A 17,108-nucleotide genomic window follows, 5' to 3' on the forward strand; every position below is an offset into this window, starting at 1 on the left:
AATTTTTCTTGCATAAAACGAACGACGGGGACAGTTAGATTACTTCCTCATTTCGTTCCTCGTGATCTAAACACGCAATATTATATAATCACTGGGGTGTCAAAATTTACTTTAGCTCTTTGACCTTTCTTAGGCCCAGGTTGTTGGTGGTTGACAGGTGTTCTGTTGTGGTTTCCTCCTTTTCTATCAAACATCTATCATCATCCTTATCATTTTTCCTTTTAATTTCCATTCTACTCTCTAGTAGTAACACCTCTAATCTTTGGCACTTATTATTTGTGTTGCAAAAGCTGTAGGCCTACTGTAAAACCATTACTAAAACTAAATTTTCTTACCAGACCCAACCCGTCAAGTTGGATGATAATGATAGAGGATCCAGCAGTAAGAAAGGGGATACTCGATAAAATAGACAATCCCACGTGGGAATCGAACTTGTGTCTTTCGATTTCCTCAACAAAGAGCCTAGGACTTCTCAGTATCACGTAAATGCAAAGATGGCCACAAATAACTGTATTATCAAGTTAAACTGAGAAGGCCTAACAAAGAACCCATCCATGACAAAATTGACACCAGGTTTTTAAAAGACCCTATTGGAGAGAGCATAAAGATGGAAACAAATTAAAGTAATTGTCACTTTTTCACCCTCATTGACACAATCAAGATCATTTGTGAGGCGTGCTGGCAAAATATATGAGTTAACTTCTCGAAATCCACAAATGGCGATATTGGCCAAAAATTGGCACCATGATCAAATTTGTATAAAGTTTTTCTATTGATGCCACATTCTTTAAGTATAACATAAAAATAAATATAAAAATACATAAATAAATAAAAGAAAGTAAGTCCGAAAGAGTAAGGTAAAAGAAAACAAATAAATAAACTATAAAAGATAAAGCGAAAAAGCAAAAAAACCCAAAAAAACAAAAAGCAACTGCCGCACTTTTAACGATGATATTAATATAAGCTTCTTGCCAACCCCCAACATGCCTTTCATTATTTCATAATTATAAATTGTAAAAACTTCACCTATAAGCGTGATGTATCTATTTCCATAGGGCTCAAATCCGAGAAGTTACTCATTTTTGTCAACACGCTTCACATTCAGTATATATGTTGTTTGTTTTAGTAAGGTTTTATGGCGCTTGCAACTGCATAAAGTCATATGAGCGCCACATTTAGTATTTAGGAGGAAGACTGCACCCTATACTTCCTTACACAGAGCTAACCCAGGCCGAGTTGGATGGAAATAATGAATTTTAAAAAATAAAATAAAAAAATAAAATATATATATAGAATCTATAAATAACTATAATGAAATTTTTTTTTAAAATCCCAACATTTTCCAAACCAAAATCAAACCCTTCTGCGTTCATCAATGGCGAAGAGCCAAACAGAGGGCATGTCATTCTTGTTTCATCCAATTTTGCCATCTTCAAGTTTCAAGACGCTAAAAATTTCATAGCGTCCTCTTAACTAACGAACGACCACTATCACCTGGAAATGGCCACAGCACCCTTTCTGCTGACTTGGGCCAGTCTGTCCCCGTAGTTTTATGCACCTCACATAATTTAGCAAAATTTTATCATTTTTAGCATAATTTCTGATTATTTTCCTTTATCATTCTTTGTTAAAATTAACAGAATCGCATAATTTCACATTTTTGGGCTTAGTTTGCATAATTTCACAATTTTTCTTGCATAAAAAGATGGGAACAGCTAACACCAACATTTTTTCTCTCTGCCTTCCCAGCTACATACCAGTGGGCGGTGGTACCAACCACTAGCCACTAGTGGGCGATTTGGTCATTTTGGCATCACTGGGAAACTTCCAGCAATATAATCGACAACTTATGAATAGTAACACCAGCACTCTTTCTCTCTGCCTTCCCAGCTACGTACTAGTGGGCGGTGGTACATGTACTAGCCACGACACGAATGGGCGATTTGGTCATTTTGGTATCAGTTGGAAACTTCTAGTAAATGTCGGCTTATGAAAACACCAACCAATACTCATCTCTCTGTCTCCCCAGTACAACTACAAGTTTCTTATATTCATCTCATCTAGGTGTATGTGCGTGTTTGTGAGTGTTTGCGAGTGAGTGAGTGAGTGTGTGTGTGTGTGCAAGTGAGTGAGTGTGTATTTGTGAGAGTGTGTGTCACATTCCCTCCCTCCGTATCTCTCTCTCGTCTCACTCTCACCCCCTCTCAAAAACAAATATTATTAAGACACTGACACAACAAAACAAAGACAAAAAGACCTTGTTTAAATGATACTTTTATTGATGAATATATAAACAATGAAACATGATGGCATTTTTGAAAAACAACTATTATTAGAACAATATCATGTAGGCCTACATGTAACCAAAACAACAAACATTGTTTTTATCAGCACCACTAGTGTTGGTAACCCCCCCCCCAAAAAAAAACACAAAAAAACAAAACAATGTCACTGCAGTTCGAACAAATTACGACTTCTGGGCCGCCGGTAGAGGGTTGGGGAAATATTTGTTGGCTGCCACGTGCTCCCTGAGATAACCCTCCCCCATCTCCTCGTAGTCTTTGCGGGTGATGGAGCCGGCCGTCAGGAGAGGCGACATGGCAAACTTCCTCGCTCCGTTCCATGCGTCCAGGCTGGGGTTGGCTGTAGAGATGAATTACGCATATTTGTTTGTTCGTTTGTTTGTTTTTTTAGTTGTTTTTTTTATAAGAGTTTTACAGCACGGACAACACAATAAGGTCGTAAAAGTGTCGAAGAATAGATGTGTTACAAGGGAGTAACAAACACAAAAAAGAAGGAGGAGAAATAAGGACGACAGATGTTTGATAGGAAAGAAGGAGCAAACCACACCAGAGACCCTGCCACCCACCCATTTGTTTGTTTGTTTGTTTGATCGAGTAAAGAGAAGAACATCAACATAATAACATTCATCATTTAGTACTGAGAAAAAGAAAGTACCTATAAAATACACCCTCCAGCCACCATATAAATTGAGCAATCTTAAGAAAGTTTGAATGTACAAAAAAACCAACAGATTTGGTTTGAGAAGAGAGCAGCACATCAACAAAACAATGGACATTTAGTGCTGGAAAAGAGTAAGACAGACAGAGAGAGAAAACAAGGAAAGAAAATTAGTAAGACTAAGACCTACTAATGGTTGCATCCAACCACCCATAAGCTGGCAGCTAGCAGTCCCGTGGGTCTAGGAGGTACCGTAGGTGAGTGTACAAGAAGAAAAGAAAAATGAGGCGCAAGGAATAAAAACTTGGACAACAAGAAAAAGAAGACACAAAAATGAAAACCAGGTCACAAACAAAATGAAAAAAAAACCCCAACAATATTGAAAGACAGAAAATGAAAACTTTGAAGAAGAGAAATACAAAAAGAACAAGAGAATAGAAAAAACTAAGACAAAAAACCCCACAAATAATTGGGTGAAAAATAAAGGATTTGTAGACGCAATCTGCATTCCAACACACAAAGATTATGCCATTCAGAACAAAAAAAATCCCCCCAAAACAACAACCAGAAAACAACCAATCAAAAGCCCCAAACACTCCGAGTACGATACTATTCATAACTTTCTTCACAGCCTCCGTCACACCAACCTGCACAGAAGACGTTGTAGGAGCTCTGGAACGGTCTCATCTGTAGCAGCTCCCAGTCGATCCTGTCCTTGAAGGCTTTCAGGTTGGCACATCTTTATTGTCCAGACAATTGGTTTGGTGTTTCATCACGTGTACACACACACACACAAACATACGCAAGCTTACAATCATATGCATAATATAAAAGAGCAGAACAATATAAACAATAATAATCTTAAGCTAGATACACACTCAATGTTATTCTGATGCATGCTTTAAGGTCATATGAATACTTATACAAGATGGTTAAGATGGAAAAATTTTGATGGACGATGGTGAAAATGACCTTTTGCATCTTTCTTTGATACAGATCAGAAGTCAAGGTCTTTTACTTCTGACTGATGTTTTTATTTGAGGGAACAAGGGATGTTTGTTGTCTACTTTAATCTTTATAGGGCAGTTTGAACATCAGAAGCGTGTAAATTTCAGTGCAAGTTTGAGAGACAAATGCCTCAGACAAAATTAATTAGAACATCCATTTCACATTACACCATTTACACACATCCAAGTATTTTTACTCAACTTTTAAACAATCTTTTCCTTTTATCATATTGGCCTGTAACACAGTATTAATAAACTCAGACAGCACAAGAAGTGACTATAGTATCCACTTTTGGTTGAAATGGAGTAATCGATATAGGTAGTGAACTTGTAAACCGCTCTTTTACCTCTGTAAATATTTAAGCTGTGGCTTGATTCGGTATCGAGATTCGAGACGTTTCTTTTTTGACTACATTATTATAGAGATTTCAAAATCATCAAAATTTCAAACTCGTTTTTCTCGAAACTGAGACAAGTGAATATAGTCACTTCTTGCGCTCAGCCGTCGATAAATTGAAGGTAGTTTTAATACGGCATCATGACCATTTATCGAAATAGGCAAGAAGAGAATATACAAAACTAGCCAAACTAAGCCTCATGAAATAAGTCACTACAAAATGAATGTAGCACTCGCAACCCTCCTCTCAACCTCACGACCCCAGTGCTTTCTTGCCCTATCTCCATTTTTAATAACAGTGAAAACAGTTTAAAAAAACAGTGAGCTTAAGAAGTCAAATTTTCAATATTTTAAAAAAAAGGAGATACCACAAGAAAGCACTGGGGTCGCAAGCTGTTTTTAATTTATTTAGTAGAGGTCTTATGGCGCTCGCAACTGCATAAGGTCATATAAGCGTAAAAGGGTGGATGCCAACAGAGAAGCCTTTACAGGGAATCAGGCTTACTCTGCTCATCTCTCTAGCTTCAACAGCACAAAGTCTGTTTTAGACTTTTACGGCACCCCGGAAATAGCGGGTCACAAGAGTGTGACAAACATACAAAAGAAGTAGAGGAAAATGACAATAGTAAGGATAAGGAAAGAAAAAGCAGCAGTTCCCTGTAGAAGATCATGCACAATTATGAGCATGACATTGTTGAATCAGCCCATTTACAATTCTACAGTGCATAAGAACGAGAAATGTCTCCCCTTTGGGAATGGCCTAAAAACACGTCAGTCAGTGGCACTGCCCCTGTGTGGGGGGGGGGGGGGGGGAGTCACAAGTTGTGAAACTGATGTTAGGAAACAAACCTGAACTATCCTGTCTTGCTTCTCCGCCTCTAACCTGTTCAACATGAACTCCATCGTCTCTGCCAGACCGGCCTGATCCAATCCCAGCACCGACGGTTGAAACAGAAGTTCCGGCGCCCTGTTACAACAAAAGAACTATAGTAACAATACCATAATATGTGAAGCAACGTGGAGAAATCAGGAGCTGGTCAAAATAATGAAAACGAAGAAACAGGCATTTTTCGTCAGCTTGGCAATTTTTATCAAATTGTTGTGTGTTTTGGTGCAACACCTTTTATGTTCATCTGAACACATTTCAAAGTGAATTTTACAGAAAAACGTTGATTAAAGGCACAAAATATGTAATTTTTCAGTTTTCAAGGGCTCTCAAGCTATTGAAGTTACCAAACTTTGGCGGCCATTTTCCCGCTAATTTTACCACTGAAACTAGGTGACCCCCACCTCCTTCAATTGCAAATATCTCGACTTGTATTGAAGATAGATGGGCCATTTTTTTTTCATTGAAAGCAAGACCCATGAACAAGCTTTAAGATGATACCAAAAGCTCCACTTTCCTAAAAATGACGAGCGCCTGATCCCACCGCGTCGTGACACATATGAGTTACTTACATTGCATTTTGACAAGTTTACACTATGGGTATTACATGAAAATAAGTAAAGTAAATTTGAAATAAGTTACATTTCATTGATCCCCGAGGGGGAAATTTTGAGTTACAATGGCAAAGATACATACGTAAACGCATAATTAGAAATACATACATAACATAAATACATACATACAAAAATAACAGAATACACATCGCAATACACAACAATTTCACAAACGTGCCATATAATATATAATACAAATATAATAAAATATAATATAACATAAAATAATATAATATAATATAATATACTATAATATAATATAATATAATATAATATAATATAATATAATATAGAGTATTTGTGTAACACAAATTCCCACTCAACAAGGAGTTCTATCCTGGCCCTATTGGATATTTGCTGTATAGCTCAAATTACCACTCAAAGGGGAGCTCTGTCCGCTATACAACCTACAAATAAGGACATGTTCCAGCTCTTCAGGGAGGGCGGGGGGTGTTGTTGTTGAGGAAGAACAGTACCAGTGCAGCTGCGTTGTGCACTCACTTGATCCTCTTGAAGGGGCGGAAGGACACACACACACACACAGACACACACACACACACACACACACACACACACACATACACACACACACACACACACACACACACAATAACTCACCTGATCCTCTCTATGCCTAGCTGCAGACGATACGACTCAGCCAGGGACAACTCGCCCGACAGTCCACCCGCGTCCATTTCTCTGGTGGTGGAACAAAACAATGCTATGAGGGGAAAGGGCTCGGTGTAATTCCAAATGATGAAATGGTACAGGTTTAACGCCCCTATCAACACTATCAGGCTGTTTACGAAGCGGGACCTACGAGTATAACGTCCATCTCTGACCTAATGGACCGAGCCAAGCCGGAAATTCGTATAAAGTGCCTTTCCCAAGAACACAATGTCGGACTGAGCTGATGCTTGAACCCCCGATCCCACAGTGCAATGATTAAGGGTCCGGTGGCCTAACCACTAAGGCTACTGACGCCAGTAACAACGTAATTCCAAATTCACCAAAACTCACTACAAAGAGCAAAAGCCAATCGAAGAGATCGGTCAAGTGCAAGATACGTGACAACCTGATCTCCAAATCAATCAACATCATTGTTATCATTTGCCTTTCTCACACCATGTGTCGGAATATAGGCCAACAACAACAGCAATAGATCGACAGTTAAGGCAAAAGTCATTCCAAATCTCCCAATCAGTCACTAGAAAAGGAAAGAGTCTACCCAGAAATCAATTTTCAGCATTTTCTTCGGCAGTTGGACTTCATGTGTAAATTCTTCTTTAATATCCAAAATCAATGAAACTTCAATCCAAATATCCAAATACCTTCACATCCCCTTCATTATCACTACCATCCATATCCTTTTTCACCCGGACAACAAACGTTGTTCTATCTTTTGTTTCTTTGTCTCATATACGAGGAAAAATATTCTCAGTAATGTCAGGTGAGTGAAATGACACGCAGTAAAAAAGGTTAAACAAAAATTCAATAGGAGGATAAAGTAGGACTGAAATGACACCCTCAAAGCCATTCTATCCAAAGTTGCAAAAATCACAAAGCTATTCTAGCTATTGAAAACTAAAAAAAAACCCCACAGATCTATTCTAGCTATAAAAAAAAGCTACGCATAAGACAAAATTATTCTATCAAAAGTTACAGAAAGCACCATCTGACCTATCTCCACCCCCACCCCCCTCCCCCATGCCTTAACACTTTGCGGTCACTCGGTGCAATAATGCGCTGGTGTGAAAATTACCCGTTCTGGTCACCAGACCCGAGAAGTCCGTTGCAGTCACTCTCCTGGCTGGGTGACCAGATGGGGTATTTTGTACTGCTAGCTGTGTGACTGACTGCAAAGTGTTAAACAATACCACTGTAACAATGAAAGCTTCTGCAGCGTCCTTACTTCTGAAACTCGGGGTCATGAACTTTGAGCAGCGTCTCCAGCTCCTCCAGCTTCTCTTCCTCCGCTTCCGAGTCACTGGTGCCGCCATCTTTGTTCTGGACAAGAGCAACAAAAATGAATATATAGATAAATAAACAAAAAATTAAATAATTAAATAAATAAACTAATAAATTATATTGATTTTAAAAAAATATATATAAAAAATAAATGAACTATTTAATTAAATACATTTTTAAAATGTTTAATGAATAAATAAATAGAGAAATAAATAAACTAATTAATTAATTTTTAAAAAAATAAACAAACATACAAATAAGTAAATAAATAAATAATGTACATCAATTTCAATGCACAGATATTAACCCACTTTGTATAATTAGTTTGTTTTGGGTTTTTTCTCACTCTCAGGATGGCTCTGAGTGATAGGCAAAGTTGAAAGACAGAGATACTTGATATATGATCTCCTCACTCAGCCTCCTGCATGTGAGGCAAAGTGTCTTCTTGCTACACAAGAGACGTCTGTAGAGACTATTAAAATACTGGTCGCTTTTAAGCACAAGCGGGCATACCCAGATTTCGGGGGTTTCTAGAAATCTTAACCTACACCAAAAGTGGGCATTTCCCAACCTATAGAAGAAGTTTGGTTTCATTGGTGGGTATATAATTTGTTTGGTTATACTATAGAGAAAACTCTCCTTGTCTTTTAAAGAAACTGAACAAGGGGCAAAAACTTTACCTTAGATTTTCTCAAAACAGCACATTTCATTATAACCCCCTTGTGCTTAGAAGCGACCAATTAAACTGAAAGATTTTATCACACCGATAGCCATAGGTGTTCTGACACAGTGGAACCAGGCGCTCATCAATTTTTTGGCATATGGAGCTATTGATATCACATTAAAGCTTGTTCGTTTGCCTGTCTTTGGAAGAAAAAGTACCCATCCATCTTGAATAGAAATCGAGATATTTGTGATTGAAAGACGTGGGATAGCCTGGTTTCAGAGACTGAAAATTTACAATTTTTGTTCCTTTAATCAACATTTTTAAAGTAAAATTCACTCAGAATTATTTTATATATGAACATAAAAGGTGTAAAGCCAAATTCGATAAAATTTGCCAAACTGGTAGAAAAATTCCTGCTTCTTCGATTTCATTATTTTGATGAGCGCCTGATTTCTCATATATGTGTCAAGACGCAGTGGAATCGGGCACTCGTCAGTTTTTTGGCCTATGGAGTTACTGGTTTAATCTTAAAGCTTGTTGATTTGTCCTTCTTTCTGTGAAAATTTTACTCATTTTTCTTGAATAGAAGTCGAGATATTTCGGATTGACGGAAGGGGGGGGGGGGGGGGTGTAACCTGTTTTCTGAGGTAAAATTAGTGAGAAACAGGCTGCCAAAGTTTGGCAATTTCTATAGCTTGAGAGTCCTTGAAAACTCAAAATTTGTATATTTTGAACCATTGATCAACATTTTTCAGCAAAATTCTCATGGAAATGTATTTTTATATTGACACAAAAAGTGTTGAGCCAAAAAACAAAAATTTGACAAAAATGGTCAAACTGGAGGAAAAATGCGTTTCTTCAATTTCATTATTTTGACCAGCGCCTGATTTCACGATGCCTCTCATATATTGTTTAGGGAAACAGCAGGAAGAAAGATACAAAAATAACAGAGGAACAAGACTTTACTTTTACTTTTACTTTTCTGATCCAGTGGCCATCTGGGTTCTAGCCCCTAGGCCTGTCGATATGGCAAAAAATTTACAGGTTTTTATCAGCTGTGTTTTGTCGCTGTACAAAGTATTTCTGATATCTGGAGAGGCAGGTAGATACGTGCTACGCAGGTCGCAAAGTTCAGGGCAGTTAAAGAGACGGTGTGATAGTTTTGGCAGTCACACTACACAATGGGCAGTCAGGTGGGGTATCCTTGCAGATGCTATTTAGGCAGGAATTCAGAGGGATGTGCTGTGTTCACAGGCAAAAGATAGGGAGTTGACAGAGGAACAAGAAAGGTACAGACTTATCTACATCTCAGCAAAACTTATCATTTCTGAATATGGTCATCTAATTTGGAAAAAAGTCAAAAATGAATTTTCAATGCATACGACACTCAATCAGTTCAGTTTTTTGTTTTTTTTTTTTTTTTCCTTTTGTACTCACAATTTCCTTATATACATCCCAGTCGGCGTCATTTTGTCCAAAGTTGTCTCCCTTCTTCGATGGCTCTGTCGATAGATCATTGACGAAAAGAATAACTTGATGAAATTGCACTCTTCTTACAACAGAAACCAGACATTGTCAGCAAAAAGTCAATTGTCTTCATAATGTTTTATCTTTAGTAGAAGTTATTTTACTACAACTACTTGCATAGGGCATAATATACATGCCGAAGATTAGAGGTGCTGCTAGAGAGTAACATACTTGTACAAAGAAAAGGAGATGAAATAAAGATGATAGATTATAGATTTTTGACAGGAAAGAAGGGGAAACCCACACAAGAGCATCTGCCAACCACCCACGCCTTCAAAATAGTGAGCACAAAAACTAGGAATGCGTATGAGGTTGTCTGGGTAAGTTTTGTGGGATAGTATTTACTCAGGGACGTACTGGAGAGAGAGAGAGAGAGAGAGAGAGAGAGAGAGAGAGAGAGAGAGAGAGAGAGAGAGAGAGAGAGAGAGAGAGAGAGAGAGAGAGAGAGAGAGAGAGAGAGAGAGAGAGAGAGAGAGAGAGAGAGAGAGAGAGAGAGAGAGAGAGAGAGAGAGAGAGAGAGAAAGTTGTGTAGAAAGCAGAAAAAAATAATTCTGAAGCCAAAATCCCGAAAAAGACTTGGACAAAACAATATTATTGTGCTGCACAATAAAAACCAATTTATCAGTGAAAAGTGTTTTGCTATTTTCAAATAGACCTAGAATCAAGTAATTTCATCATTTTTGAAAACTATTTTTAAAGTGAGAGAACCCCCCCCCCCACGAAAATACAACAATATTTGATTTGGTTCTTCTCAGCATCTCCAGGTCAAGTCCTGACTGTCCCTAGGTTTGCCTACCGATTTTACAAAGCTATTTTTATAATAATATATGTATCATACATGATTTTTAGCTGTAAGTTTCCAATAAATCAAGTATTCTCTTTACTCTGAACAAAGTTTTTAGTGTTGATTATTTGTAAATTTGTTTTGCTGTTTTTGTGATGTTTTACCTTCTGAAGGTTTGATAACTTATGGTAAAGGAGCAGACGATTATGAAAATATTTTGTTAAAAAATATATGAGGTGTGGTGACAAAATGAGTAACTACTTGCAATCCACAAATGGAGATATTGGCCAAAATCGACATTAGGGTCAAATTTGTTGATTTCCTATTGATGCCACATTCTTTAGGCCTAATTATAACCTGTCTTTTATTATTTCATAGGCTACTTATGAATTGTAAAAGCTACACCTGTAAGCGTGATGTATCTATTTCCTTACGGCTTGAATCCGAGAAGTAACTCATTTTGCCAGCACACTCCCCATATAGATCTGACTGTCCATGTCCCCAAAGTGCCCATAATGTTAAGGACCAGTTTTTAAAGACCTTTTTTCTATCCTTGATTGTAAACGTTTATGCTCCTGTCAATATTGTGTAGATCATATAGGTGGCTCTCTGTGCTTCGACCCTTCTTCTTATCAGAACCATCCCCAGCCAAGATGGATATAACACCCCAGCAGATACGTTATAACAATTATGTATGTTATACATTATTGGGCACTCTCATACGCCCATTTTTCTACTAATCAGCGTCAATATCATAGAAATGGGCAAGGGCCTAGACGGTCATATAATCAGGCCACCTGCGCGCTACTGACCTAGATTCCTTGTGGGCTGACACACCCGTGTAGTAGGCCCACAACCTTGTAGATCATTAGTAGTGATAAGCCTACGCAGGGTGCGGCGGTCAGTTTGAATTGTTGTTTGCTCATGCTTTGACATTGGATTATTTCTGCCTAATGCAGTTTGCTTTTCAAGTCATCTGGATTATGTGGATATTTTCTACATCATTGTGTGTGTTGAGGAACAGAAGTGGTGACTAATTAATTAATTAATTAAGATTGACCAACAGTTTTGAGATCGCAAATTTGAAGTGCTGTTTGGCTGCACTGTAGGCCTACTGTTCGTTTTCAGATTCTTCATCACCATAGTACTCAATGCTTTTTTCATCTGGATTGTGTGAATATCAAATATCTCTTCCATCAGTGTACGTGTTTAGATTAAACCTACAGTGAAGTTTTGACCGTGCAAGTTTAATTCATATCTGTCTAAAATCCATGTCTACACAGTGGAGGCCCCCCTCCTGATCCACACACTCTTCACTGACTTAGAGCCTCTCTATGCAAACAACCAATAAAAACTAACTCTCCATCCTATCCCTAGTTCTACTTTTAGATTTAGATTAGTTTGTAATACAAACAATAGGCTAAAAGGACCATGTAGATATAAATCTATATATCTAGACTCTGAGCGTCTAGGGGCCCACCCTTGTTAGGTAGGGAAAAGTATACGGATCATAATTATGGGGGAGCTCCTTTGTGTTGTTCCCGGCCTGCATTGTATATTAATATCTGCTGTTGTTTCACAGTGCTTACATGCTTCTCTTCTAGGCCTATTTCTTGCTTTCATCATGTGTGGTTATGACTCTGTTGGACTGTGACTGACACCTTCAAAATAAACTGAAGGAATAAGAACAACAGTGGGAAGAAAATGCTCAGTTGGTGGATGCAAAACTGGCTATGACAGTCAGAAAGGTGCACAAAAAGTGACCTTGTATGGATTTCCTTCGGATGAAACAGAATGTTGGGCATGGATTGCTAGTTTACCAAACATTTTATCCTATGAAAAGGTGTCAAGATCAAAAAACATATCAGTGTGTGCCCTCCATTTCCGTAAAACTCTAACTCAACTCAACTTTCTGTCTTTCCATCGTTTTTGTCTGTCTAGAATAATTTTTTACATGTCCATTAGTTTGAACACAAACACAGGGAAGCTAAACCATTGAGAGAGAGAGATAGAGAGAGAGAGATAGATAGCGAGAGAGAAAGAGAGAGAGGGAGAGAGAGAGGGGGAGAGAGAGAGAGAGGGGGGAGATTGAGAGGGGGAGAGAGAGAGAGAGAGAGAGAGAGAGAGAGAGAGAGAGAGAGAGAGAGAGATAGATTGGGAGGGAGAGAGAGAGAGAGGAGGGAGAGATTGAGAGGGAGAGGGAGAGGGAGAGAGAGAGAGAGAGAGAGAGAGAGAGAGAGAGAGAGAGAGAGAGAGAGAGAGAGAGAAAGAGAAAGGGAGAGGGAGAAAGAGACCGCCTTGCCGTGGCCGTTGTAATCATTATTATCATTACGAAGGTCACTGCTTGCTGTGGGCCGAAGCCTGAGCGGCCGGTGTGCCAGCCCACAAGCAAGGTGTGTAGTTCTTGGGCTGCGCGGCTGATTTATGATCGCCTAGGCAAGGGCTAAAAAAAACAACCCAACAACACCCAGTAGATAGACGGACAAACTCAAACCATTAGCCTATAAATGTATACGTACTGCCCTTGGCGGGGGATTGAACCCACATCTTTCAGATTACATGCTGAAGTCTACCAATGAGGCAAAAGACCAGTTTTAAACAACTTTCTTGACCTTGACCCTGCAACTTACAGTCAAACACACACACAGCGAAATCAGAGGGATGTGGAAATCTTTTTGTTTTGTTTTTTAGATACTACAAAGAAAATACATGTACAAGAAAAAATTCAGGACCTGAAATCCGTTCGCCCGTTCTCTATTTTGTGTGTGTGCGTTTTACTATAAATGTACTATTTATGTGCATGTTAGCTACGTGCGTGCTAGACTAGATTTTTGGTAAAACTTTAGCCCACTTTTCGGATCTTACTGCAGTGGGGTCATAAATTTGTGGTGCGACTTATTATCGAATATCAAATATCGAACTACTCTCCTACTTTTACACTATGACTTGAATCAATTTGTCTTAACAGATCAATATTTGTTGTAAACACCTGTATTCTAAAAGATTCCTTTATAAATTCCAATAAAAAATCCTATAGTGTGGGAAAAAATTCGTAGTATAACTTATTGTCAAATATCTCCTTAACTGTTGAACATAGATTCTCCAACTATTGCACAACGACTTATATCAATTTGTCTTTACTGATGAATATTTTTTCAAACATCTGTACATTATATTCTAGAAAAATCCTTAATAAATATTCATTTAAAAAATCCAAGTCGATGGTTTCTACAGCTTTTAAAAAGTTTACAACTCGGGCAACATTGCTTTTAAAAGCAAGTCCATCATTTTTTTTCTAATCGCGACTTTATGCTTATTGAACGCATGTTTTGAAAACATTTAGTGCCAAAAATGTGTTCACTTTAAAATTAATTTCTGGTAACAAATTTTGCCACTAAAAAGTGTCATTGGTAAGCTGTGACGTAGGCCATATATATATATATATATATATATATATATATATATATATATATATATATATATATATATATAATGCATATACAAAATGTGTGCTCGAAGCGAGAAGTGCTGTGAACAATCCCATTTTTCGTGTGGCGGAAATTTATAGTAGGCCTATTGATATATAAATTTACGAAGAAAAGTTTTTAAATTCTAGCCTCAATTGTTGTGTAAAAATATGACTTACTGGTAAGACAAATTGATACAAATTGCTGTGCAAAGTATGAGTGACGGTGATCAACCCGTTAAAGAGATATTAGTGAATAAGTTGCACCTCGAATTTTTTACCGCACCTAGTGGGTGGTTTCTACAGATTTTACCAGGTTTACAGCTAAGACAATAGCACTTTTAAAAGCAAGTCCGTTATTTTTTTCTAATCGCGAGATTATATTTATTGAATGCATGTTTTCAGAACCTTAATTGCCTTTAGTGCAAAAAAAGTGTTCACTATAAAATTAATTGCTTGTTACTAGTTTTGCCACTAAAAAATGTCATTGGTGAGCTGTGACGTAGGTCATATATTATGCGTACGCAAAATGTGTGTAAGAAGCTGGAAGTGCTGTGAACAATTCCATTTCCCGCGTGAAGGAGATTTATACAAGTATTTAATCATATAAATTCATGAAGACAAGTTTTTTAATCTAGCGTCAATAGTTGTGAAAAAATAAAATGATTAGGTTAAGACAAATTGATACAAACCGCTGTGCAAAATATGGGTGACATTGATTCACCCGTTAAAGAGATGTTTGAGGATAAGTTGCACCACGAATTTTTTACCGCACCACAGGTGTAGTACAAATGTATATACGTGGGGGGGGGTCCTCATTCTCCATAAAGCCACATGTGGGTCGCCTTGACTTTATGCACAAAAAGAAATAGTTTTAACAAAATTTAAGAATGGGGTGAGAGATTATATAATATTGCGTGTTTAGATCACGACGAACGAAGTAAGGAAAAGGTCTAAACATCATTATATTATATAATCCCTAGACCTGAAACTAGAATTTTATGGATAAAGAGTGTGAAAAGTAGGAAATGCGGTAGCTGGGGTTCAAGGGCTACGAAGCTATGCCACCTCGATGTACAGCACCTCAAAAATTTGAAAGTGTAACCTGAGATGGATTGTGCAGATTAGGAATAATTATATCATTGGATTCTGACCAATCAAAATTATTCCTATAAAAAATAAAAATGAGTAAGAAAAATTTCAATACCCTATTTCAACATGATACTATTGAAATTAACTCTATTAATGATATTAAGTTAATTAAGGAAAAAAAAACATTTAACCATTATCCATTTAAAGTTCGTATTTCCTTTAAAGCTTGGTTTAAAGCACCAACCGAAGATGAAAAAGAGATAGATAGATACTATAAATATCCAATAAAATCAATTAATTTAGAAAATTAGATCAGTAAATTCTATTATCTAATAAAAAAGAAATTTAATGAGTGGACAGATAATGTGCAATTAGTAGGTAGTGGATATGTATATTCATTAAAATATTAGAAGCTGAAGTTAAACAACACAAATCCAAGCCATTAGAAGCCTCTTCATATTTAGGCCCATCTATTGGTTTTCAATCTACTTCTATTATTAATATTCAAATTTGAGATAATAAGTGGGTTTTTTATATATTGTATTTTAGTTAAACAAAATCCAGTAAAAAAAAAGTTTCTAGAACCTCTAGTTATAAGGAAAATGTAGATCATATTAATAGGAAGGCAATAGAAAATCCTATAGAAAAAAAGTTACTGATATTCCTAAAGTAGAAAAACAAAATGAATTTTCTATCTGTAAATGTATTTGGATTAAATGATATTTCTGATTAAACTATCTATCTATCCAATATAAATATATAAAATTATGATGATGGAGAAGAGATAATAGATCTGATATATATATATATATATATATATATATATATATATATATATATATATATATATATATATATATATATATATATATATACAGTCAAACCTGTGTAAGACGGCCACCCATTGTAAAGGGGAAAAGTGGCCGTATAAGACAGGTGGCCGTCTTAGGCAGGACTGATCAAGATGAAGTAAACAAACCCCATTCCCAATCGAAAGTAGCCGCATTATTGTTGTTTTTGTTGTTGTTGTTGTTGGCTTGTATTTTGTTTGTTATTTTTATTTTGTTGCTGATTTTGTGCAAGGGTGACAATAAAACGAAATGTGTGAGACAAGGAGGACCGAGTGCTATGGTAAAACAAACACACGTGTCGCTACCATTCGAAGAACGAGCGACGCTTCTGTCACAAGTCCATGTTGACGTCCATTGTTACTTTGTTACAGACTGGGTAAACAGTGACCACTCATCTCACTTACGATTTGTGTATGAATTCTGGGCGGGGCTTATGGGTTATGAGGGATCACAACGCTTCCCTCACCAGCAGCTGGAAATTGGTACCTATTGGTCAACAGTGGGAGGGGCCTACGCAACATGATCGGTTGGAGGGACTACCTAACAACAACGACAGGATTATGACGGCTCGCCCACAACGCCAGGGGTCAATGCACAATTAATGACATTAAAACGTAATGGAGTCACTAAGGTGGCCGTCTAAGACTGGTGTTGTTGCTTAGTGTGATAGGGGTTGTGTGTTAAAATAATATAGTGGCCGCGGCCGCGTTGGACAGGTGCCCGTTTACACAGTTAAATTATATAGAAAAAACGCAAGGGGGGAAGTGGAAAGTGACCGTTTGTACAGGTGGCCGTCTTATGGAGGTGGCCGTCAGGTCAGGTTTGACTGTATATATATATATATATATATATATATATATATATAGAGAGAGAGAGAGAGAGAGAGAG

General features: G+C 37.4%; 1 protein-coding gene and 2 long non-coding RNA genes across 3 annotated transcripts in view; 1 reads left to right on the top strand and 2 right to left on the bottom strand.

Moving 5' to 3' along the window:
• LOC101862557 (actin-related protein 5) overlaps nucleotides 1-1,401 on the bottom strand; it is an 8,369-nt gene extending 6,968 nt beyond the window's left edge. Inside the window, exon 1 of the mRNA XM_005091548.2 lies at nucleotides 1,360-1,401. Within this exon, the coding sequence (XP_005091605.1) occupies nucleotides 1,360-1,401 (42 nt within the window). The remainder of the gene's footprint in view (nucleotides 1-1,359) is intronic.
• Nucleotides 1,402-2,254: 853 nt separating this feature from the next.
• Nucleotides 2,255-3,698, bottom strand: LOC118479162. Its single transcript, XR_004859510.1, has 2 exons — nucleotides 3,609-3,698; nucleotides 2,255-2,643 (listed from the first exon to the last, which is right to left on the bottom strand). It is a non-coding gene; the product is annotated as an uncharacterized LOC118479162 (long non-coding RNA).
• A 7,893-nt stretch (nucleotides 3,699-11,591) lies between these two features.
• On the top strand, nucleotides 11,592-12,496 carry LOC118479163. Its single transcript, XR_004859511.1, has 2 exons — nucleotides 11,592-12,012; nucleotides 12,394-12,496. It is a non-coding gene; the product is annotated as an uncharacterized LOC118479163 (long non-coding RNA).
• Nucleotides 12,497-17,108: the final 4,612 nt, after the last annotated feature.

Source organism: Aplysia californica, unplaced genomic scaffold (assembly GCF_000002075.1).
Source record: "Aplysia californica isolate F4 #8 unplaced genomic scaffold, AplCal3.0 scaffold00031, whole genome shotgun sequence".
NCBI classification, from domain to species: Eukaryota; Metazoa; Mollusca; class Gastropoda; order Aplysiida; family Aplysiidae; genus Aplysia; species Aplysia californica.